Source organism: Aotus nancymaae, unplaced genomic scaffold (assembly GCF_030222135.1).
Source record: "Aotus nancymaae isolate 86718 unplaced genomic scaffold, 86718_ANA_hifiasm-v0.15.2.pri h1tg000039l, whole genome shotgun sequence".
Lineage (NCBI taxonomy): Eukaryota > Metazoa > Chordata > Mammalia > Primates > Aotidae > Aotus > Aotus nancymaae.
The window spans coordinates 432,111-459,422 of NW_026988453.1; the positions used below are offsets into that span (position 1 = coordinate 432,111).

General features: G+C 36.2%; 1 protein-coding gene across 1 annotated transcript in view; it reads left to right on the forward strand.

The window, feature by feature from the left end:
- Positions 1–27,312, forward strand: part of CRB1 (crumbs cell polarity complex component 1) — a 219,534-nt gene that overhangs the window by 75,956 nt on the left and 116,266 nt on the right. Inside the window, exons 3-5 of the mRNA XM_012459588.2 lie at positions 11,425–11,620; positions 15,291–15,430; positions 20,502–20,684. Of these exons, the coding sequence (XP_012315011.2) occupies positions 11,425–11,620; positions 15,291–15,430; positions 20,502–20,684 (519 nt within the window). The remainder of the gene's footprint in view (positions 1–11,424; positions 11,621–15,290; positions 15,431–20,501; positions 20,685–27,312) is intronic.

The window sequence follows — 27,312 nt, forward strand, 5'->3', positions numbered from 1 at the left end:
TTTGGAAAGTGGCTGCTATGATCTGGAAGTTTGGTCCTCCCAAAATTTATATGTTGAAATGCTGTCCAAGGTGATAGTATGAAAAGGTGAGGCTTTTGGGAGGTAATTAGTTCATAGTGGGGAAGCTTTCATGAATAGGCTATGTGCTCTTATAAAAGAGGCCCAAGAGATACCCCTCACCCCTTCTACCATGTAGAAGGACATAGAAAGAAGTTATCATCTATGAGTCAGAAAGACGGCTTTCTCTCTGACACGTGACTCCTATTTCTCCTAGTACCTACCTCGTTATCAGCAGGGTGTGTGTGCAGGTCCGAACGCAAAGGGGATCAGCTGAAAAATATATAGTGATATAAAGAACAGATGTGGTGGAAAAACGAATTTGGAAGCAGAAGACAGGGATTCCAGGCTCAGCTTAGACGTTCTGTAGTGCTTTGGTATCGATAAATAACAATTATTCTGAGCTTCCGTTTCCTCATTCAAGCATTGGCATGGTAATACAACCTAACTCTTAGGGTCATGGTGAGAATGAAATGGATTTAGCAAAAGTTTTTCCATAAACTATTAAGGCTATTAAAGAGTTAATTGTCAATATTTTTGTCTCTGAAAACATTGTAACTAATTAATACCAACGATGTCTTAACAATATTTGCCTTTTTTTTTTACAGGTATCATTTTCTTATACTTGAATTGCTTTCAAGTAATCTTATACTTGATTACTTCAAAGCATTCTTTCTTGAATACTGTTAGAATCCAACTCAGGAATAGATTAACTTCAGGTCAAAATCTCTCTACACCACTTATATATTTAAAGTGTAATATTTTAATATGCCTAGGTGAGAATTCAACTTCTAAAATGGCCATATCATAAAATAAAGAACTTAAGAAGTTATTACTATTTTAACAATTTTACATATTTAGAAATAATAATTATCCTAATGAGAAACATAAGAAAGTAATTTGCTATGATTAAAACATAATTATGGAACTATGAAAATGTATAATATTTAATATTAATGAATTTAACATAAATTGAAAATATTGTAATTTTTCTATAATCTTTCAAAAAATATAAAATTAAGACAGAAACCATTAATAAAAGCAGTGCATTTTTCAGACATAGCATCTTGAAGACTCTGAAATGGGTTACTCCAACTTCTTAAACTTGATATATATTTGATATATACTTTGCTATTTTCATCATTTTTTAAAAATGTGTATATAAATGTATAAAATATAGAAAGTATATGGGGAACGTTGTACCTATTAACTTGGGAAAACAATATTGTACTCTCTTATGGTACATTTTATGACATATATGATGCAGGTAAAGTGGGGGAAATGGCATACAGATGGATTTAGAGAAAAATGGCTGGAGAGGAGGAATGAGGAATGAGCTCACAGAGTGAGAGGAAACTGTCCTCCAAACAGACAACCGTAATGGTTAGATACAAGGAAATTCTCTCCCAGTGCTCCACTTTTAGGGCTGACAAAGAGAAGACCTTCTTTCTCTTCCTAGAGCTAGTTTCAGCCTCCATGATATTCTGGGAAGATGGGTTTGAAACAGTGTCAAGAACATTCTTAAACTTTCACTGATGGTAAAAAGGTACCAAAAGACACAGTATGACAAGGATTAAGAAAACCTGAAAAAAAAAGCTTAATATGAAAACCACAGGTTATTACAGTTTTGTCTAGCAGTAAAGCAAAACTTGTAGAAACAAAAAGAGTATAATAGTTGTAATAACAAAACAATAAAGTATAACAAACTAGTTAAATCAAATAATAATATAATAGAGTGTTAATAACCTTTATTAGGACAAATTTTCTATTGATTTAATACATTATCAGTCTTACATACATTTCAGATATCATTAAGAAAGAAAAAATTATTCGGTTAAGTTGTAACATGAGACTAAGACATTGCTGATTGTAAATTGAATCTCGGTTCTAAAGAAGTTGAAAATGTGAGAGAGAAAAAAAGGAATCTTAAATTGACAAAATTCGACAGTCCTTCAGAGATAGAATTCTGCTTTAAGTGACTGATTCCAAAAGAGCATTTTGTTATTTTCAGCATCCTTAGGAAAGGTGTGTCTAAATTCACAAACCAGAAATCTTATTGGCTGAAACTCCAAAGATGTTCTCACTGAAAATAATAATTATCCACCCTCAATCTCTTATAACATCTTGCTAAACATTGTTATGCTTATTTGATGTTATTAATCAGAGCAGGACATCATCCAGCCTCTCCTTATTGCTTTGGGATGTTGAACAGATTATGACTATAATATCTAGGAGGAGAACCTACTATAAATCTATCACTATAATGAAACTGAATGCTACAGTTCCTCATTGCTCTGACACTTGTGTCACCAACTTGCACTGATAACTGTTGTGCATGATATACGTAAAGAGCCCCAAAATAGCATACATAATTCTTATTTGAAAGAATAATATTATGCATAGAGGCCTGTTAAGCATCAAATACATTGAATGTAATCTGAAATTTAAGACGATGGTCTGAAGCCAGACTACAATTGTTTCCAAAGAGTGGGCTCTGCAGATAATGAGAAAGGCATTCAGAATGGTTTATCAACGCTTTGCTGCTGCATGGTGTGCTCCCTGCCCGCTGTAAAGAATGATGAGGACAGCGTCAGAGTCAAGATCTGTTCCATTCTGATAGCATATAATGTGCATTATCTTGTGGCATAGAATGTTAACATGAATCTCTGAATGCCGAAAGATGCCAGCTGGAGTGCAAAGTCTCTAAATACTGATCAGAAGTTTGGGGAACAATCATTCTGAAACCATTTGCCAAAGCCACACATTTGAATTTTGGGCCTTCGATTTATGGCGCAGCCTTGTATAAACACTGAGAAACTCTGTTGTGGTGTACAATTTGCCTTCCTGGAGAGATTATTCCATAGCTGTGACTTGATTATTCATGCATTCAACATTTATTGAGCATTTTCTATATTGAATAATATGTGTTAAGTGCCACAGATATTGGTGTTAAAGGACAAAGACTTTGACCTCAAGGAGCTCACAATTTTGTAGATAAAATAGAAAAATAAGCAATTGAGGACAATATATATAGACATTTATATTAAGGGGAATTTTGAGAGCACAGTGGTGCACCATTAGAGGCAAATGTAAGTGAATAAGTGTAGTTTCCAGAATCATGTGATGTACAAACTGGATATTTGGGAACTAATTGGAGCTGGCCTGTGGGAGTAGGGAGTGAGGATTGGGGCATTACAAGTAAGGGGAACTCCTGTGTGCAGACTAGAGTCACGAGAGACAGTGGAGCTTTGAGGACACCGCTGTGGGTGGCACCAGTAGAATCCGCATCGTTTAGAAGCTTCCACTGCATTACAAGGCAATTGTGCTTTATTTCAGAAACAAGCAGATAGAGAGGGGAATGCTGTCAAAAATTTAAGCAGACAATGGTATAATCATATTTGTACCTTATAGTGATCACATTTCTATAGAAATGTAGAGAGTGATTGTGAAAAGAGAAGTCAGTAGAAGTGAGAGCAGATGAGAGATGATGTGGGTTGAATTAAGGTCACAGCAATAAAGGTGGCACCTTAGATCCATATCTAAGAGGGAAATGATGAGATTTGATGACTAACTAGGATACGGGGAATAGTAGCAAATAAGATGATAACTCCTAGAACTATGGCTTGGATGACCTGGATGATAATACCATTCACTGAGAGGAGAGTTTTGGCAGGCATGAGGGTGGAGCAGATCAGCACAGGTGGGGAGAGGAAGGTTATCGCGTATTTGGAATTGTGGAGTGATGCCTGTATTCATCCATTTTCATTCTGCTAATAAAGACATACCCAAGACTGAGTGATTTATACAGGAAAAAGGTTTAATTAATTCACAATTCCACATGGTTGGGGAGGTCTCACAATCATGGCAGAAGGTAAGGAGGAGCAAGTCCCGTCTTACATGGATGGCAGCAAGCGAAGAGTGAGCTTGTGTAAGAAACCTCTCTTTTACAAAACCATCAGGTCTTGTGAGACTTATTCACTATTACAAGAACACCACAGGAAAGACTTGCCCACATGATTCAATTACCTCCCACTGGGTTCCTCCCACAACACATGGAAATCCAAGATGAGATTTGTGTGGAACACAGCCAAACGCTATCAACACCTGTGAGAATACTGAAGAAGATATTCTACAGATAGTATCAGAAGGATGATCTGGGCCAGATGCAGTGGCTCACACCTATAATTCCAGCACTTTGGGAGGCCGGAGCAGGCAAATCACTTGAGGTCAGGAGTTCAAGACCAGCCTGACCAACATGGCGAAACCCTGTCTCTACTAAAAACACAAAAATTAGCCAGGCATGGTGGCATGTGCCTGTAGTCCCAGCTACTCAGGAGGCTGAGGCATGAGAATCACTTGAACCTGGGAGGTGGAGGTTGCAGTGAGCCAAGATAGCCCCACTGGTGACAGAGTGAGATGAGTGAGATTCCATCTCAAAAAGCAATAACTATAATAATAAGTGTGATCTGGTCTGAAGATACAGATTGCTAATGTACTACATTGGCTTATGTGAAAATGTCACAGGGAAAAATCTTCTTTCTGACTTCTGTTAGAATGATCACCTGCTTCTCTACCTGTAGTCTCTTTGCAACTACAAATAGATAAACCAAACATTTTCATTTTTCCCAATGCACCTTTAATCCCATGGCTTTTGCTGAAACTTGGCATTTATTCAATGAGATTACTTTCCACACAAGCTTTTTAAAGAGTTCTTATCTCCATGATGCTCAAGGCCAAGTGGGAAGGTTGGGTTTCTTGCTGAAACCACTGTTCCTATGAGACCACTGGTGGAATGTTTAACATAAGCTTTAAAAGGATGACTTCACTGGGTGACAAGCGGGAAAAAGCATTCCGGACAGAGATCAATGTGTACGACAATTTGGAGTGGTCGAGGTATATGGTAGGTTTGAAGACAAGCAAACAGTCTGGTATGACATACAACTAGCATATAGAGTGATGACAAGATTTTAGTGGGAAATAAAACAAAATATTAAAAAGGTTAAAATAAATTTTCACTTTACTCAAATGCAGTTAGAAGCCATTATGGAACCGTATGGGCCATGCTTTGGGAATTTTGTGAGCTTCTTATTCTCAATCACCTTCTTCTCTATTCCACTACAGCCCTGCAAGGATCCATTTTCAAGTTAGACCCTAGTGTCATTCAAACCTGCTTTACAGCCAAGATTATCACCGCATCCTGAGGCTCCTCATTTCCTTGCTTCCACTGAACTTTTAGCAGGACCTCAGTTGCCTGGCCTCTCCATGTCCACACTCTGTCTCGCTCCTTCTCTATCTTGATGTATCCCCAACAATCACGGACTTCATGGGAAGCATCTGGGATGTGTCTGTCATTGCTCTCTAAACCTTCTAGTTTTTGACCTTCAACTTTCCAGTACTGGAAATCTCCATTTTCTACCTTCTTGTCCTCTAGCTGTAAGGCTATTAATCCACTTCAATATTTATTACCTAATTTTAGCTATATATTTACTATTGCTCTGCTGCTTTTTCTACATTAATTGTTGATTGTTTAAAAATCATATTTAACATACTGGCTGCTCCAAAATTTTTCCCGTCTTTAGATTTTATACGCCCAGTAATGTCATTTGTATTTATTGATAAGTGAATTTTTTTTTTTTTTTTTTTTTTTTTTTTTGAGACAGAGTTTCACTCTTGTTACCCAGGCTGGAGTACAATGGCGCGATCTCGGCTCACCACAACCTCCGCCTCCTGGGTTCAGGCAATTCTCCTGCCTCAGCCTCCTGAGTAGCTGGGATTACAGGCACGTGCCACCATGCCCAGCTAATTTTTTGTATTTTTAGTAGAGACAGGGTTTCGCCATGTTGACCAGGATGGTCTCGATCTCTTGACCTCGTGATCCACCAGCCTCGGCCTCCCAAAGTGCTGGGATTACAGGCGTGAGCCACCGCGCCCGGCCCAATAAGTGAATTTAAGGCTATTCTAAATTCTCTTTTAGAGTTGTCTTTGCTTCCAATCACTTTTCAAACATTTTTTATTCTACTATGCTAAAGAATTAAGGAAAGAATGCAGGAAATAACAACACACTGTAGGTAATGCCTACCATTGATGTAGCATTTACTGTATCCAACCTCAGTGTTATTAGTGACAGAGAAGAGCTCAGTCCTGGATGGTCTATCTAAAAAATTTATGTTATTTCCACTTTTCCTCGAAACAGGGCTATTGCAAATGTAATTACTTAAGAGAAAGTCATACTGGAGTAGGTCGGGCCCCTAATCCAATATAACTAATGTCCTTATGGAAAAGGGGAAATTTGAACACAGACACATATACTAGGGGAATGACATATGAAGATGAAGGCAGACATCAGGGGAGATGCTTCCACAAGGCAAGGAATACCAAAGTTTGCTAGAAAACCACCAGAAAACTAGGGTAGATACATGGAACAGATTCTTCCTCACCACCCTCAGAAGGAACCAATCCTAATGACATCTTGATGTTGTCTTGTTGCCTCCAGAACTGAGAGGAAGATCAGGCAAATGAGTGCAAGCTCCTTCTAAGCTCAGGGCACTGAATGACTGCAAAGGTAGCATGCTCATAAAACCCATGAAGCTAGCTCTGCTTGGACATGTTTGGAATAGATGAGGAAGGGAAAATCAAAGAAGCTGCCAGCAAAGGTCTTAGCTCAAAACACCAAAGTAGGAGTTTTTAAAAGGCTCCTATAAAGGTGCTGTAATTCTGAAGAATCTCTAAGAATGTTCAACTATCCCATCTTACAGCAGTAAAATCAGTGGTTCTCTAAATACCTTAGGAAGCCGCCATGAATCACATCTGCCTGTGTGTGAGACTGGTCAGAACAATTTCTACAGAATCATAGCTTCTCTCCTGCCTTCCAAACGTGGAATCCCTCTCTTTGGCAACTCAAATCATGAGCCATCTAGAGAAGGAGATTTGAGAAAATATACTACCTGGCATCTCCTCCTTCAAAGGATGTCTTCTTAGGAAGGAATGATAACCACGCTGAGTTGATAATAAGATAATCCAGGATACTTGAACTGATGCTTCTTGCACTTAAAGGTCATACTCTAGTGTCACTTTTCTTGAGTTCAAACTGACAGTTTCTCCCCATGGTATCTTTTGAACAGATGCCTAGGTTACAATGGGGAATAGGAAATAAGGCAAGAATGGCCCCGGTCCTTCTCATACCTAAGGGATGTAAGGTGAAGATTTTCACCAAGCGGGGCTCTCCTCATATCAGTTAATACAACCTTGCTGTAAATAAAAGGAGGAAAAGGAGAATGATTTTATAAGGAAGAAAGGAAAAGAAAAGAGTAAAGGAGAAAGGAGGAAGTGGAAAGGGAAGAAAGAAGTGAGCTAAGAAGCCTTTTCCTGGAATCCAGAAAGCGCATTGTCAAGAAAACGAATATGAAATGGGATAGCTTTTTACCTTAAATTGATTATCTGTTCTATAAAAAGAAAATGAGCACTCTTAGATTATTCGTCACAGATATTCTTTCTCTATCAAAACCAGTGAATTTGGAAACCTCTTCTAATTTCACTTTTTACTTAGTACTTTAGAGAAAGGCATGTAATTTCAATCCTTCTTTGAAATTATAATTCTAGAAATATTTGGTTGCCAGAAAATTTCTAAACTTTTCAGTTAGTGAAAATTGGGTAGTTCAAAGTGGAACTATCCCTGACTGTCAGGAATTAGCAATCTGATATCTTAGGTAACTGTGATGGTTAATATCAAGTGTCAACTTGATCAGATTGAAAGATGCAAAATATTGTTTCTGGGCATATCTGTGTGTTTCTGGATGCTGCCAGAGAGATTAACATTGGAGTCAGTGGACTAGGAGAGTAAGACCCACCCTCAGGAAGACCCACCTACAGTGTGGGTGGGCACCATCCAGTCAGCTGCCAGCCCAACTATAAAAAGCAGGCAGAGGAAGGTAGAGGAAACTGACTTGCTGAGTCTTCAGGTCTTCATCTTTCTCCCATGCTGGATGGTTCCTTCCCTCAAACATCAGACTCCAAGTTCTTCAGGTTTTGGACTCTTGGACTTACACCAGTGGTTCCTGGGGGCTCTCGAGCCTTCACCCATGGACTGTTGGCTTTCCCATTTTTGAGGCTTTTGGACTCAGACTGAACCACTACTGACTTCTTTGTTCCTCAACTTGCAGATAGCCTATTGCGGGACTTCACTTTGTGATCATGTGTATCAATTCTCCTTAATAAACTTCCTTTCATGTATACCATATATCCTATTAGTTCTCTCCGTCTAGAGGACCCTAATACAGTCACCTATATTTATGTATAGATGTCACTGCAGATATTACTGCAGTCTTAGTAATAATGAGTCACCAAAGTTCCTGAGGTCAGACGAATATCTTTAATACTGTCCTATACATTTTTTTGGGGGGGATGAAAGTTCTCCTCATCCTGTAAGTTTTTGCCACTACCCTTTCTATTTTCTTTTTTTCCATACTTAACTATTAACCAATTCCAACAGAATGTTGATGTATGGATGAATTTTTGTGATAGAATCTCACAGTAAAATGTTTCCATTTCTTAGAGAATCAGCCACAGAAGTGATACCCACTGTAACTACATCCAATTTCTATTGCTATATAGGGTTATAATGACATAGTGTCATGCTTAATTACACCAGTCATACAATGAATGCTTCTAAATTTAAGGGACCACACAGTTCAGGGACTTTTTGGAAAGTTGATTAATTGTGTATACTTAATGGCTGTAAGCACTTGGCAGCAAACATCCAAATAAAAATGAAAAACTGTATTCAGTTATCCAGATGTCTTATTTGTGAGGCCAAGTATCTGTAAATGCAAAAATATCTGAATGACAGTCTGGACTTTTATCACTTGTTATCTGGCTATTTTGGCATAATGCAGACATAGACCAAATCACTTTTGTCTATTTCTGTAACAGTGATAAACTACAATAAGAATCATGTTGGTGAGCAATGGAAAGAATAACCAAATAAGTTACTCCAAAAGTAAATAGTTGTTTGAATTGCAATTGCAGTTAAACTATTGATTCACATTCTTATATATGCATTAGGACCACATTAAAGTCAAGGTATTTGAGCTATAACATATAAATGGAGCTGCAATATTTAAAATGTATTTCTTATGCATTAGGAAGTAATATATAAAATGCATATACATAATGCATATATATAATATATAAAATACATATATAAAATGAATTTATGGATTTATAAATTAATTTATGGATTAAAATGAATTTATGGATTTTATTTTAATTATGAAAGATAAAATTTAGAAAGGCAAAAACAAGTTTTAAACCACCAGTTTAGCTTTATATGTTAATACTTCACAGAAAATACAGATAGGTAAAATATCAAAGGACATAATCCAATGTGATATAGGGAAGGGCACCACAAAAAAGTGAATTGACAAGAACTGGACTAGAAGGAGACAGAATTGCTGAAACACTGACATTTGCTAGCTGTGTGACACAAGCAAGTCAGTGAAGCTCTTTGAATCTCTCTTTTACTATACGTATAAATATAAGAAACTAAGTAGAGGAATGCAAGTGCAATTACCTTGTCATGCCCATCTGTGTGATAGGTATTCAAAAAGTGCCAGTTTCCTCCAAACGAAGAGCTGTATGAAAATCCACATTGACCAAACATTCCTGAATGAGCATACTTCACTCTACATAAAGTCATGATAAAACAGTGTCATTTTAGGGGTAGTAATTTTGCATCTCATAATTACTGAGTACTAACACATTATAGTTTTAGTAGCTATATCTGTTGAAGATAGTTATATGAAAAAAAGTTTTAAGAGTTTATTTTTGTCTTTCATACACTCTTGAAAAATAGAAAGATATATATATATATATATAATTGTTTCATTTTATATAGGAGAGATTAAAACATTAAACATTGCTGAAAAGAATGTTACAAAAGAAAAACTAGAATGAGAACCCAGGTCTTCCACTGGCCAATTCCATGATCTTTTATTTGACCTTGGTTATGCCAAATAAAACAACTATGGAAAATCTCATTCACAGACTGGGTAAGAAATAGCCACGCCAGAGAAAAAGTCATTTATCTAGAAACAAGTACTATTGCAAAACTTTCCATTTTTACAGACATAAGTTTAATGTTTAATTTGTTCAAAAAACAACCAAATTTAATATGCTGGCTTCTCTTTTATGTTGGGTATTTGTAGAATCTAGTAGCAGTTGTAAATAATCGATGGTGTTAGACTATCCTCCTGCATTTTCTGTCAAGGAAAATCGGCACAAATCAATCAAACTACTGACTTCTGAGTTATTTGAAAATCTTTCAATATCATTTTAATATATAATTTATTATTTGGGGTTAGAAACACAGAAATAAAGATGGGTAAGTATAAATATTCCTCCTTTTGTGTCTTTTAAAACATATGCAAATGTGATTATTGTATATAAAATACTATTTTGACATTCAATAAAATAGTTTATTATTTCAATATTACTGCAACTTGTATAAATCATAAACTTCTTTTGCTTAGCACATAATACTTAACCTACTAATTTTGGGGGGAGAAATAAGTTTTTTTCATGTAACATTACCTTAAAATGAACTGTTAATAGCTTCTAATGATGCCATTAATTATATTGTCACAAGTTTTTGTATTTAAAAGTAGTATTTTACAAAAAGAAAAATTAAGATAAAAATATTCATATAAAATAAGCCCTTAGATCAATAACTGCACATCATACATGTACAATAAATTTTTTGTTGGAAAAAAAGTGTTTCTTCTCTAGCAAATATTTAGTATGTATCAGGTACTGTTATAAGTACTTTTGAACACATTTAATTATAATAAGGGTCCCCTGAGGTAATTGCAACTATTGTCATTTTTCATGTGAGGAAGCTGAAACATGGAAAGGTTGAGAAGCTTGCCCAAGGTCATAGAGCGAGTAAGTGGCTGTGCCAAGATCCCGACCCAGCTGTCTGGCTTTGAAGTCTGAGCTCTCACTCACTATTCTCTCTGCTACTTTACTCAATTAAGTGTTAAAAATAATGGAAAAACACCAAACAGCCACTTTTAGGCTTCCAACAAAAGTGCAGTTAACAATAAACTTTGTTCTAAAAATGTCTTATTTGTTTTCACGGACGAAACACCACAAGCTGTCGCATGCAATAATTCTTTGTAACAGCTGCTCTGCCTTGTGCAACTTCCCACACACACACCAAAAGTTAGTATCAATTACAATTCAGGGGGAAAATTATTTTGGGTAACAGAACATTTGACAAGTACTCTAGTAAACAAAGCATTGTCAAATTGCTAAAATATGAACACTTTACTAAAACTTTTTCTGTTTTTTCTGTGCTGATTTTTTTAAAAGGTGTAAACTGTGAATTGGAAATTGACGAATGTTGGTCCCAGCCTTGTTTAAATGGTGCAAGTTGTCGGGATGCTCTGGGGGCTTATTTCTGCGACTGTGCCCCTGGATTCCTAGGGGATCACTGTGAACTCAACATTGATGAGTGTGCCAGTCAGCCGTGTCTCCATGGAGGGCTGTGTGTGGACGGGGAAAACAGGTACGTTTTCTCTGGCCTTGGGTGATTGGCTTAGAACTCCCTGACCAAGAACTATTTTACCACTCTGGTGAATTTGGAGCTCTCACATTCTCGGCTTAAAATCTGGGGGTAACTTTATACATCCACAGATGAAAACATTCAGATTTCACTAAAAAAGATATCCTTTGGAGACCATCTGTCTCAAGAGGGAAGATTTTACAAGTCATTCTTGTAATAGTTTAGAACTGCTTATCCTATGGAAAATAGCCAGTTTTTCAATTCCATGAAATAAACCTGCTGTAGATAGAAAAGGTGCAAAAACAAAGCTGGAGATTATTCTATATGTGTATATAAGTTTGTATCTATATGTCAAGGATATAAATCAGGTGACTACAATAAATCCTTTAAAAATGTTATATAGGGCCGGGCGCAGTGGCTCACGCCTGTAATCCCAGCACTTTGGGAGGCCGAGGCGGGTGGATCACGAGGTCAAGAGATCGAGACCATCCTGGTCAATATGGTGAAACCCCGTCTCCATTAAAAATACAAAAAATTAGCTGGGCATGGTGGTGCGCGCCTGTAATCCCAGCTACTCAGGAGGCTGAGGCAGCAGAATTGCCTGAACCCAGGAGGCGGAGGTTGTGGTGAGCCGAGATTGCGCCATTGCACTCCAGTCTGGGTAACAAGAGCGAAACTCCGTCTCAAAAAAATATATATATATATATTATATATATAATATATATATAATATATATATAATATATATATTATATATATAATATATATATAATATATATATTATATATATATATATTATATAATATATATATTATATATATATTATATATATAATATATATATTATATATATATAATATATATATTATATATATATATTATATATATAATATATATATTATATATATATATATTATATAAACCATATTGGAAAGGGCAGTGATACTTAATTACTTATATCTTGAATTATTTCCATGTGTTTGGGGAATTGGTTGAATACTTTTGAGAAGGCATAATGGTGAGAAATAGCTATGTGATTCTGCATCAAACTGAAGTCTGTCGTTGGCTTTCAGGCAAAAAACAGGAATAAATTACATCTCAATATGATGAATATAATAAACGGTGTAACAGTAATTAAGCTCATATAAAACATTTTAAAAAGAACTTTCTAGTACTTATTTAAGCCACGACATACTGAAGAACTTTCTAGTACTTATTTAAGCCACAATACTGAGTTATAAAATGCTTAACAATTTTTAACAAGATTAGCACTTAAAATTATCTTGTTTGATCCTTCAACAGCTCGGTGGAAGGCAAGATGCCTATTAATGTTTCCATATGACAATAAGGAGTCTAAAGATTAGGGAAGTGAGAAGACACCCACAAGTTCACACAATTCTCTTCAAAAGAGGACCAGAATCCAGGTTTCCTTTATTTAGTAAATAAGACATAATTTATCCCAAATCTAATTTCAAAGTGAACAGAGTCAAACAGAGAGCAATAAAAGGCACACATGCTTCAAATATTTGCAACAAAATAATAGATTTTTTTTTTTTTTTTTTTGAGATGGAGTCTTGCTCTGTCACCCAGGCTGGAGTGCAGAACCAGATCTTGGTTCACTGCAACCTCCACCTCCAAATTCAAGCAATTCTCCTGCCTCAGCCTCCTGAGTAGCTGAGATTACAGGTGACTGCCACTATGTCCAGCTAATTTTTGCGTTTTTAATAGAGATGGTGTTTCACCATGTTGGCCAGGCAGGTCTCAAACTCCTGACCGTAGGAGATTCACCTGCCTTGGCCTCCCAAAGTGTTGGGATTACAGGCGTGAGCCACTACACCCGGCCCTCAAATTTTAAATAGAACAATGTGTTTCACATTCTTTTGTAAAATATAAAATATAACTTTTAATTACCTTCCTTGTCTTGTTTTTGACTTTTAGTTGTACCCCAATAATGCTCTAGGGGAGTAAATCTACATTCCTGGAGACAGGTAACCGGCCAACACAAAGACAGACAGACCATAATGGAAGTTTCCACACAATACCTCCAGAGGAAAAGGAGGCTCACCCTCTATACTTCACTGTTTCCAAAAAGCATCAGGACCGAAATGACACACGTTTTGATTCCGATGGAAATGTAAACCAAAACAAGGCTGAAACTTTGCTATCTTTTATTCTCCTCACATGAATATGCCGTGAATAATTTCTTCATCGTACCATTATTTCTTATTGCCTGAATGTTGAAATTATAGTCATAAGATCAACTCAAAACAACCTAACTTTATTTTCCCACCAAAATTTAAAATGTTTGCTATGAGATATATGGGAAAATCAGAACTGAAAAAAAAAAGAGACCAGAGGAATTATGCAAATGGAGCTTCTAATTCCATGAACTGAGGTCCGCTAGCCAGCCAGCCAAGCCCTTTGAGTACAGCGTTCTTGTCGCTAATGTTTTACCAATACTCGATTTTTAGTAGGTTTTTTGAAAAGGAGTCTCACTCTGTCACCAGGCTGGAGTGCAGCGGTGTAAGGTCTCAGCTCACTGCAACCTCTGCCTCCTGGGTTCAAGCTCTTCTCCTGCCTCAAGCTTCCCAAGAAGCTGGGACTGCAGGTGCATGCCACCATGCCTAGCTAATTTTTGTATTTTTAGTAGAGACGGGGTTTTACCATGTTGGCCAGGATAGTCTCAATCTCTTAACCTAGTGATCTGCCCACTTAAGCCTCCTAAAGTGCTGGGATTATAGGCATAAGCCACCACACCCGGCCTTTTAGTAGGTATTTTTTAATTGAACAAATGGATTCGTGAATAGATTTCTAACAACACATATGAAGATTATAGTCACTTATAATATTTGCTTTGGTGATAAAAACACAAAGCCATAGCGAAGAGGACTCTACCTGCTTTATAAATTCATAGGTATTCTTTTCCCAAGACCTTCATTTTGCCTAAGCTGAGTGTACAGGTCTATTTTTTACAATACTAAATCCTTGAGGAGACCCACACCTAAATGAAAAGTCCCCTTTTAATAAAATTAACAACTTTCTTCATTAGATTTGTATTTTGGGACTATTTGATAATTCCACTCAATCCCTGAATAATTAGAAATAGCAAGGCTTAAATATTCTTGCAATCTAAAAATAAGAGAACATCATAAGTCACAATTCACTTAATGAAGGCTTTTCCTGAGTTTTTCATAATTTATCGTCTCCTTTCTCATCTGGGACCTTATTAATGGGCTCTCTGTATAACAGAGTGTCGTGATGGTATAAATCATTCTCTACCACCTTAAAAAAATTAACAGTTTTATTAAGTGCTATTTAGTAGCAACATATTTAGTACATTTGGATACATGGGATGCTGTGTTTATTCTTTATATGCATACTTAATTGTCACAATAACTTTGTAACATAGGTACTATATTCAATTTATGAATAAAGAAACTTAAGTGAATAGTCATGGTTTGCATAAAGCTGTGCTTTAAAATTTTTAAAAGATAATAAGACATTAATATGAAAATACATCATGCATTCAGTCCTGTATAGATAATTCCCCAAAGTTTTTGGGACAGGAAGACTATGCCATGGGTCTTGGGTTGATGGACAGATGAAGAAACAGTATAAAGATATCTGATTTCAACATGACCAAGAGTTGACATGAAAATTTCATTTACTCCCCAGATATAGCTGTAACTGCACGGGTAGTGGATTCACAGGGAAACACTGTGAGACCCTGATGCCTCCTTGTTGGTCAAAACCTTGTCACAATAATGCTACATGTGAGGACAGTGTTGACAATTACACTTGTCACTGCTGGCCTGGTAAGTGACAAAATATCTTCCACCAATTTTTTTTATTTTGCTTAGAATAGAAACATATCACTTATAGCAAATGAAACTAAAAATTATTGTTAAATGTTCTAAATCTATATTTATTCTAGCTATTATTGTTTAATTTTATTCTTTAGTGCTCACACAAATTTACTGCTATACTAAATATTGTCTAAAGTAGGTTACCAAGCTGCCCAATGATCATAACCCTCTAGAGGAACAGAGGAGAAAAAAATAAATGGAAAGATGAAATTCAGCATGATCTTCACGGAGAAAAATTCACTGGAAGATGCTTTCTTTTCTTGCAAGATGCTCTCTGATATGGCAGGAACATATAGAAACCCGTGAAATGATGTTAAATTATCAGGAACTGGCATTCTCTTAGGCATTTGTAATGTAACAAGTTATATTTGTTAATATAATAAAAAGTTAATTATATATAAACCATAACTAAAGTTTACATATAGAGGATAATTAGACTTGAGTGTAAAGGTGATACAAGAATCCATAGAAAACAGTATGTGACCTTTGTGTTATGTTACAGGCCATAGGTAAATATTGACGCTAATTTTGGTTAACAGACTGCCTGACATACAGCTTTACACTGCATAACAACATGTTGGTCAATGACAGACCACATATACGACTGTGGTCCTGTAAGACTATAACGGAAGTGAACAATTCCTGTTACCTAGTGATGTCATAACTGGCGTAACATTGTAGCATTGCTCACTACTCACGGGATAGTGGTGGTCCCTCGGGAAGTATTCCAAAAGAAGGCACTGTTATCTTAGGAGATGACAGCTCCATGCATGTTATTGCTGCTGAAGACATTTCAGCAGGACAAGATGTGAAGGTAGAAGACGGTGATATTGATGGTCCTGACTCCATGTCAGCCTACACTATGGTGTGTGTTTGGATCTTGATGTTTAATAAAAAGCTTAAAAGGTAAAAAAAATTGAAAATAGACTAAAACATATAGAATTAGATGTAAAGAAATTACTTTCTACAGCTGTATAATGTGTTTGTGATTTAAGCTAAGCATTAAAGATTCAAAAGGTTAAAACATTTGAAACATTTATAAAGTAAAAAAGTTCTAGTACACTACGGTTAGTTTATTATTGAAGACAGAAAGTTTTCTAATAAACCTAGAGTAGCCTCAGTATACAGTATTATAAAATCTACAGTAGTATCAAATAATATTCTAGGCTTTTATAGTCACTCATTACTCACTGACACTCAGAGCAACTTCCAGACCTGCAAGCTTCATTCATGTTAGTACCCTACACAGGTGTACCACTTAAAAAAATCTTTCATACTGTATTTTTATTGGACATTTTGTATATTTAAGTATGTTTAGATACACAAATGCCATTGCATTTCAATTGCCTATAGTATTCAGTACAGTAAAATGCTGTACAGGTTTGTAGCCTAGCAGCCATAGACTATACCCCAAGCCTAGGTCTGCAGTAAGCTATAACATCTAGGTTTGTGTAAGCACACTTTATAACGTTTACACCATGATGAAATTGTGTAATGACTTATTTCTCAGAACAGATGTTCGTCTTTAAGTGATGCATGACTATTTTTTAAATCTAATTCTTGTTAGGATTTTATTGATAAAAATAAAAGATACAGTATCTCCTCTCTCTTCTTGCTTTATTCACTGGGAAAATGACAAACATAATTACTCAAGGCCTAGTTTTATAAGCTTACTGATCATCTGTCTCTCTCTCCCCACTAATTTTATTGTCTAAGGAAATGATAATTCTGTGGTTGGAAAGGAAACATGGAGACTAGAGTCAATCTAATCAGCAGTAGCTTCTGCTTGAAGGATGTCCTACTGCCTAAGACATGTTTGATATCTTTGGTTAAATATATTTATAGGAAAAATAAATGAAAATATAAAAGGAAGTTTGGGATGCTATGGCTTGGAAATTTATATACAGTATGTCTTCCCACCTGCAAGTAATGAATGAGGAATATTGGCTATCCTTTGGTCATCAACTTGACTTAAACACTGAAAATTTTCCAAACTATGTGGTTTCATGTTCTTGTCACCAACCAACACTCATGAAAGGCCTCTGTCCAGAAGCAGAGGGTGGAGTGGATGGTTTAGGAGTAGGATATATTCCCTGTTTATTAACTGAAGGAACTCGGGTGAGTTTCCTCTTAATCTTTTTCCCCATTGGGAAAATAGGGATAAAAATACTTCACTTGTAGTATTATTATGAAAAGTAAAATTATAAAAATAAAGCCTGGCACATATTAAGCACTCAAAAAAGGGCAACTGTGTAGCAAGTTCTACACCAAGAGGTGGAAATTATGTATGAGGGTGGGACTTTGTAATGGAGTCAGGCAGTTAAGAACATCTACCTCAAGAAACCCAATGAGTGTATGTTCCATTCATTCATTCATGGGTTCCGTCATTTAAGTCACATGGATTTCAGTGGCTATTACAATAGAGATCTGGGAATCAAAAAGGTATGGTTCCTTCCTCCAAGGAGGCTAAATTCCAGTAGAGAGACATAGGTCAACATCCATAGTACAATTTTTGGTACAGTAAGAGGCTATAATAAATTCTGTAAAAATGAATAGAGAAGAAGTACGGGGATAGCTTGACCAAAGGCACCGTTTTAGATAAGCTAAAGATGACTGAGCAGGTTCCATAAATGTACTCACTAGCTGTGTGACTTTGGACAAATTACTGCTCTGATCCTCAGTTTCCTCATTTATAATATCCACAAGATAGAGTTGTTTCAGAGATAAATCCAGTAACATATATAAAACTCCTGGCTTATCCTGGACCACAGTAAGCACTAAATAAAAGTTAAATGAGTATAAAAATTAGGAAGTCGCGTAGTCCGTTACTTAAGAAATGAAGAGAGGAAGGCGAAGAAGAAAGAAAGGAACAAGAAAGACAGCAGGCACACGTAGAAAAAAGCACGTCCTGTGGGGAGCAGTGGGTCGCACATGTAATGCCAGCGCTTTGTGAGGGCAAAGCAGGCAGGTCAGCTGAGGTCAGGAGTTCGAGACCAGCCTGGCCAACATGATGAAACCCCATCTCTACTAAAAATACAAAAAAAAAAAAAAAAAAAAATTAGCCAGGTGTGGGAGTGCACACCTCTAGTCCCAGCTACTCAGGAGACTAGAGGCAAGACAATCGCTTGAACCCGGGAGGCCGAGGCTGCAATGAGCCGAGATCACGCCACTGCACTCCAGCCTGGGCGACAGAGCAAAACTCCATCTCAAAAAAAAAAAAAAAAAACGAAGAAAAGAAAGAGCATGTCTAATTGTGGAACTGTGAGTGATTGTAAAAATGCTGGACTGTTTAGGGCTGGAGGTAGAGAGATGGCACTGGGGAGCAGAACTGAACATATCACACAGCCCTGCCAACTATGGGGCAGAGAAGTAACAAAATCTGCTTTGTTAATTTCAGAAGAGCTCCCTGGCTTTGTGGCAGATGAGCGAAGAAAATAAAACTAAAGGCAGGGAAATCTAGTGAGAAGGTTCTTCTGTAGTTTGAGGAGATGAGCCTGTTTGCTAGAACTAAGACAACAGTGGTCGAAGTAGGGTGTGGGGTGGGTAGCCCTGAGAGTCACATAGGAGGTGGAACTCATGTGGGCAGTGAGAAAAGGGCACAGGCTTAGGACAGTTCTGCCTCTGGGTTTCTGCCCTGGGTTACGCATGGATGGTAATTTTGCCTAGATCGAACATCCCGAATACCTTTGTAATTTATCTTGCTGTTGTATACAAAGATAAAAGTTAACACTACAAACTAGTCTGTATCTAAGGAAAGGAGACCATTTCTTCAGATCATGACTCCACTACCACGGAACACAATGGCAAGAATGTACTCCTATAATTGACTGGGGTCCTCATTTCAGAAGTAATTAATAATTATAAGAAGTGTCAGTCACCTTAAATGCTTACCTTAAAAGATTTCCTGATACCCAGATGTGATTGGAATTGTTAACAAACAGACATAATATAAGAAAGAACCCCGGGGATGTGACTCAGTATCATATTGTTTCTTTGTACAGAGTTTTATAGAAAAACTTGTTAAAACTATTGAATATAGCCTTGACTGAAGGAGTCTATTTATATACATGGTTAAAGAGAGCAGCAAATAAAATCCCCACAGGGCCTCAGTGGTGGGGACAGGACTGGCAAGACTATAAATCAGAACCTTCTGAATGTTCACGATTGGAATGAGATAATACATGAGCCGGAAAAGCAAAAAGGGATTTATGACGGTTCTAAATTCCTCCCTAACCTGGCTTATGTGTGTCTCGACTCTGGGAATGAGAAGAAAATTGAAAATAGTTCAGCCTTTCTTTAGTAAGGCCACTGTAGCATAACAAATATCAGTTAATAAAATCTTATTGTAAAAACTATTATTTAATGTATTTAAAGAAACTTAAGCATGTAATAATAGTATTCAAAAAGTAGACATCCAAGTTTAAGAGACTCTGAGTGATCTTTGGGTGGGAGGGTCACTTTAAAGAATTGTTGGGGCCGTGCACGGTGGCTCACGCCTGTAATCCCAGCACTTTCGGAGGCCGAGGTGGGTGGATCACAAGGTCAAGAGATCGAGACCATCCTGGTCAACATGGTGAAACCCCGTCTCTACTAAAAATACAAAAATTAGCTGGGCATGGTGGTGCGCGCCTGTAATCCCAGCTACTCGGGAGGCTGAGGCAGGAGAATTGCTTGAACTCAGGAGGCGGAGGTTGAGGCGAGCCGAGATCGCACCATTGCACTCCAGCCTGGGTAATAAGAGCGAAATTCCGTCTCAAAAAAAAAAAGAACTGTTGGGTCTTGATCTGACATGTTCTTCAGTTCTTTTAGTTCTTTTTTTTTTTTTTTTTCTTTAACTCTTTCACTCTAAGTTTCTTCCTCAGACGGTTGAGAAAGGGCCCAAGGGTCATATGTAACAAATATATTACACTGTTGAGTTGCAGAATTTATGTTGTGGTTATGATGCCAGCCTCCTTTTAGGCAGATGCTTTACAACTCAACACCTTCGACTTAGCAGGTTCTCTGGATTTTTATCCTGCAGGATACACAGGTGTCCAGTGTGAGATCGACATCAACGAATGCAGTAGTAACCCCTGCCAGTCCGATGGGGAATGTGTGGAGCTGTCCTCAGAGAGAAAATATGGACACATCGTTGGACTCTCTTCTTCTTTCAGCTCTCATGAAGCCTCAGGTTATGTTTGTATCTGTCAGCCTGGATTCACAGGTGAGGCCAAGGAGACGGGATATGACTTGACTTTCTGGCATTTCATGGCAGACCATGGATTTAACCAAGTGGTGTATTAGCAGGAAGACCTGTGCTATGCAAACTCTGTTGCTACGGTGCAAAGGGTCCCCCTTGTGGGCATGAAATGTGTCTTGTTTCACAGATCAGAATTCCTCAAATCATGAGAGAAATGTTAAAAACAGGGATAAAAGAGATATGAAAGGGGCGACATTTTTATATGTTATTCTGGGAGTTGAAGTGCATCTCAAGTTCTTTACGTTATACACAGAAAATGTTGAATTTTTTATGCTATCAAATTTGATAATGATGTCAAATTTTATGTTATTCAAATTTGCCAAAAATAGTTATTGTACTAATATTTACACTGGGAAAAATGAACTAGTTTCAAGTAATCTTCCTCAATGATTTTATAGCTAAAGTCATTCCATATATCAAATTTAAATTACTCTTTTTTTTTCAACAACTTTCTTACCTAAAACTCAGAGGAAATTTGCATGTATGTCTTCCAGTGAATAGTTTTTTATGTGTCTGCTTCCTGTTCTGAAAATTTTCAGAATTTTTGAGACAGTCCTCAATTCATTAATGGCTAACAATTTACCCACACTTTCATTGCTATCACTGAGAAAACCAATTACAATCTAGATTTCTATTATATTTCTTTCTCAATAGATTAAGTGATGCCTCTGGAAAATATTTCAGTTATTGTTGGGGATTTCTGAGAAAAGTAAATGAGACATAAGAGAAGAAGGGGTGTCTATTTACACTTAGTATTCTCTTTCAATGTTTCAGTTTTGAAGTTTAATGATCTTTGATTTGTGGCAGAGTTTGCTGCAAGGTCGATACAGAAAATGTTTATTTCCTTATTCACTGACCTTTCAAGGAGAACGTATAGGAAAAAATTCCCTCAGGTATCAATATCAAGAGAGTGACGCTTTCCCTGAACAACTTCTATCATGCATGCTTCCTACCCTAGCTTAAAAAAATGCATGCAAATAAATCTTGATATGATTAAACTGAGTAAATGCATGAAATAAATCTTGTAATATATCATATTTCCCAATTATGTAAGCTGCTAGAAATAAATATGAGGTCTGCAAACATATAGATCTTTCTGGAATATATTTATGTATTTACCTCACCTCTGGGGATATTTAAATTTCCTGTTTCTGTTTCTTACAATTGCCTCTTTTCAAAAATTTGTTTCTAAACTTTTGGTCTAGTGTATGCATTTTTGTCAGCTCCTTTATATTTTTCTGGGAATAAGGTGAAGGCATTATAAATTGTTTTTTAAATATTGGTTTTAGGGTCATAAAGGGGTGATTCTGTCAAAGTCAGAGGACATTGCTAATATTGCCTCATCAAATAAAAGGAAATGGGTGACCCCTTGAATCTGCAGATCTAAATAGGCGAGGCAGTAGAATGTTCCAGAAAAAAAATGTTGGCTTGATTTCTGAAGAGCTGCCAGGAATGACTATATGAGTTAAGATATCCTGGCTGCCCCAAATCTCTGTGGCTTAATGAAATGGTTTATTTTTCACTCATGTGAATTTCAAAACCGGATTCCCATAATCAATTGTCCTACAAATGGTGACTCAGGGTCACAGGCTCCTCTATGTTTTTCCTGTGCTTCAAAATGTTACTTCCAAAGTTGCTGGGAGCTTCTGCAGCAAGCCATTGAAGAAGAAAAGAAAATGGAGCAGGACACCTGCAGGTTTTATGGGCCAACCACTACAAGTAATGAATATCTCTTTTACCTACATTTCATTGGTCAAATTTAATCCTACAACTACATTTAACTGCAGAAAAGACTGGAACATATAGTCTTTCTGTGTACCTAAAATAAAGAGAATATAAATTTTGAAAACAAGTAACCAATTTGACATAAGAGCTAGAACTGGTACCCTGGGGTTATGAACCTAGATCTTCAGATTCTAAGTTTAGCCTCCAGCCACATTTTTTTATGTCTGCATGTGTTTTTCTATATTTCATTTTAAATAACTTTTTAAATGATAATAGTATACTCATGTGCATTTTTAAGGCATGCAGGGAGGCCCATGTATACTCTACCTAATTTCCCCGATAGTACCATGTTGCAAAACTACAGTTCAGTATCAGACTTGGATATTGACGTTGACAGAGTCCATATACAGAACAATTGTCATCACAGGGATTTCACCTCTCTCCTTCCCTGCCTCCTCATCCCTTTTCTCTGGCAAATACTCATCTATTCTGCACTTGTAGAATTTTGTCATTCCAAGAGTGTTAATATAAATAGAATCACGTAGTGTGTAAACTTTTAGAATAGGGTGTTTTTTCTTCCCACTCAGCATCATTCTTTGGAGATTTATTGAGGTTGTGTGTATCAATAGTTTGTTCCTTTTCATTGCTAAGTAAAATTCCATGGTATGTGTATATCAAAGGTTTTTCAATCATTCAGCCACTGAAGGCATCTAGATGGTTTCAGTTTTCCATTATGATGAATAAAGCTGCTAGAAAGATTGTTGTACAGGCTTTTGTGTGACTATGAGTATTCACTTCTCTGAGATAAATTCCCAAGAGTAAAATTGCTGGTTCCTACGATAGTTTCATGTTTAGTTTTCTAAGAAACTGTCAAACTGTTTTCCAGAATGTCTATACCATTTTGCATTCCCACCAGCGATGTGTGAGTGATCCAGTTACTTTGCAGTCTCACAGGTATTTAATGTAATCATGGTTTTCTTTAAAAAAAAATCGGTCATTTTGATAGATATACAATTATATCATTGTGGTTTTAATTTGCATCTCTCTAATGGCTAGTGATGTTGAACATATTATTATACATGCTTGTTTGACATCTGTTAGTCTTTTTCAGGAAAATGTCTCCCCGTGTTTTTTTCCTATTTCCTAGTTGCTTTTGTTTTTTAACTGTTGAGTAACTTTGCACATACAGACCCTGGGCATTTTTTTTGTGATGTTATACCTGAGTATTTCGTTTTCTTTTGTAGGATAGTAAATAGTATTCTGCTTTTAATTCAGTTTCTACATATTCCTTGTTAGTGTTGGGAAAGGCAGTCTCGTGCATGTGGCCTTTCAAACCCCTACTCATCCACATAAGAATGGGCCTTGGGCCTAGAACATTTCCTTCCCAAGAGATAAAGAGTCCTTGCAGCCCATGCTGGACTTATCACCTTGTGTGGGAATATCTTTCCCTGTTTCGGACTCAGTGTGTCCACCCTTGTTCTGCTTAAACATATGTATTATATGGCATCTAGCCAGCCCCACTGCTATATCTTTCTTCTGCGGGGAGGGCAAAAGGTTCTTCTGCTGCAGCATGAAAGGGTTGCAGGCTGCCAACTGCCCCACATCTGCTGCTAAGAAGGCCTTGCTGTTTATGAGGACTGACGCCCACCGTAGAGCTGACCCTGCTCTGTCTCTTCTCTACGTGAGTAAAGTGTTATCCCACCTAGTACTTGATTGTATGTGTTTTCCTTGGTGACTCCAGTACCAAAATGCAGTGGCCAAATGTGTCCATACTTTTACTTCTGGTAATAAGCAACAGATGACACTTGCTAGAGAGCTAGGAATATCATTGCTTCTTGTGTGTTAATTGTAATAGTGAGACTTCGTTTAATTCACCTATGAGATCTAGGAATTTTCTTTTTGTAGATTCCAGGGCATAGACGATTACGGCATCTGCAAACAGGAATGGTGTTATTTCTTCCTTTACAATACACGTGCTATTTATTTTACTATGTTGAAGAAGAGTTGTGAGAGCAGACATTTTGCTTCATTCGCAGTTTTAGAGGGAAAGTAGTCTTTTACCATGAACTATGATCTCCATAGAATTTTTAAAGTAGTTCCTCTCTACTCCTAACTTGCTAAGAGTTTTTATCATAAATGGGTATTGGATTTTGTCAGATGCTTTTTCTGCAATTGATTTATCATGTAAGTTTCTTATTTAGCTTGTTGATGTGGTAGATTGCACAGGTTCATTTTCAAATATTGAACCAGCCTTGCATATCTGAAATAAATCCCACTTGGTGTATTTTTTTCAGTTTGCTAATGTTTTGTAAGACTTTTTGCTTCTAAATTCATGAAAAGTATTGGTCTATAGTTTTCTTTCTCTCTCTCTTTTTTTTTTGTACTGTCTTTGTCTGATTTTATCATCAAGGAAATATTGACCTCATAAAATAAGTTGGGAAATGTTTCTTCATTTTCTATTTTTTGGAAGAGAGTATGCAAAATTGATGTTAATAATTCTTTAAATATGTAGTAGACATCTTCAGTGAAATCAACTGAGCCTAGAGATTTCATTTTCTGGATCTTTTGAATTGCAAATTTAATTTCAGTATTGTTATAAAACTATCAAGATTACCTATTTTTGGTAATTTGTGGGTTTCAAGGGATTGGTCCATTTGTTTTCCAAAAATTGTGTATTTTGCTGTTGTTGGGTGAAATAAAAAATTCTGTATGTGTCAATTAGATCATGTTAAGTGATTGTATTGATCAGATCTACATTGCTGATTTTTCTGTTCAATTTCTGAGCATAATGTTGTGCATAGTAGTGTCTTGTTACCCTTTTAATGACTGCAGAATCTGTAATGATTTCTCTATTTCATTCCTGATTTTGACTATTTATATCTTCTCTCTTTTTTTGTCCATCTTTTTACAGGTTTGTCAATTTATTGATTTTTTTTAAAACTAGGTTTGCGTTTCATTACTTTTTCTCTGTTTTCCTGTTTTCAAATTTTATTGATTTCTGTTCTTTTTTATATCCTTATTTCTGCTTGCTTTGGATTTATTTTCTGTTTTTTTTAAATTTATTTCTATTTTTCTAGCTTCTTGAGACAGGAACTTTTATTATTGATATAAGACCTTTTCTCTTTTCTATTATATAAACATTATAAATTTAACTCCCAATACTGCTTTAGTGGCTGCATCCACATATTTTTATATGCCATACTTCCATCTTAATACTATTCTGTGTATTTTTAAATTTCCTTTTTGACCTCCTTTTTGACACATGGATTACTTAGAAATAAGAATTGTATTGTTTAATTTCTGTTTAGACATTTTTCTCTTATCTTTCTGTTACTGGTTTTCAGTTTGATGCCATTATGATTAGAGAACACACTCTGTATAACTTCAAATAATTCAAATTATTTCAAATTTGTTGGGGTTTGTTTTTTGATCTTGGTAAATGTTGCATGGTTGTCTGAATAAAAGTTAAAAACCAACATATGTTCTGCTGTTGTTTAGAGGTAATTTCTATATTGTCAATTAGATCCCATTGACTGATCATATTGTTCACATTTGCTATATCCTTACTGATATAGAATAAGACTGTCTAGCAGTCCTGTTACTTGTTTAGAAGAGAGGTGTTAAAGTCCCCACTTATAATTACAGATTTGTCTAATTTCTTCTTTCAGTTCTGTCAATTTTTCTTCACGTATTTTGAGGCTTTATTGTTCAGTGTCTACACAGTTAGGGTCATTATGTCTTCCTGGTATGTTGATCTTTTTATCACTATGCAATGATACTCTTTTTTTCATATTCTTTTTTTGCTTTGAAATCTACTTCATTTGGTATTGCTATAGCCATTCCTGCCTCTTAAAAATTATATTTACATGGTATATATTTTTCCACCCTTTTATTTTCAACCCACTTATGTCATTAAATTTGAAATGAGTTTCTTGTAAACAGCATATCAAATATCAAACAGCAAATTGTTGGGTCATGCTTTTTAAATTTACTTTGCCAATTAATTTGCCTTTTAATTGTGTATTTAGGCCATTTATGTCTAAGTAATTATTATTATAGGGCTTAGCGCTATTATTTTATTATTTGTTTTCTGTTTGATTCATCTCTTTCTCTTTACTTCCGGTGAGTTAGCTAACTATTTTTAGGATTGCATCTTGATTTCTGTATAGTGTTTTTAAATATATTGCTGTGAAATTTTCATAGTAATTTCTCTTGGTATGACTGATCACAGCCTATCAGTTGCAGTATTTTACCACTTCAAGTGAAGTATAGGAATTTTACTTCTATTTAGGTTTTCTTTTTGCCTACTCCACTTTAAAATATTGTTTTGAGGGTTAGACGGTGTTATAATTTTTATTTTAATCATTACATATAATTTAGAAAACTCATGAAATGGAGGATACGCCACTGTGTTTACTAATATTTCTATTCTCCATTGTTTTCTTCTCTCCACATTAAGCCTCAAGATTCTTTATTTAAAAAAATTATTTCTTTAGGTTTAAAGAACTTTCTTTAGCCATTCTGTGTGGACAGGTATGCTAGTGACAATTTCTTTTGGTTTTCCTTTGAGAATGTATTTATTGCAATTCATTCCTCATAGGTAGTTTTATTAAATGTGGCATTCATGGCTGACAGCTCTTTTCTTATGGAATTTGAAAAATTCTCCACAACTTTCTTCTGCACTCCACGGTTTCAAATGAGAAATCTGCGATCATTGAAAAGTGGTGTTGGGTGCAGGGTTTGGGGAAAGGAAGGTGGGCTTGGCAGGAGGGCAGGTTTGCGGGATCTTGCTCCCTTTGCCAAAGACCAACAAAGATTTCTTTCCCAACTCCCGACAGGCCCCTTAGGAACTGTGTGCGGTTGTTGG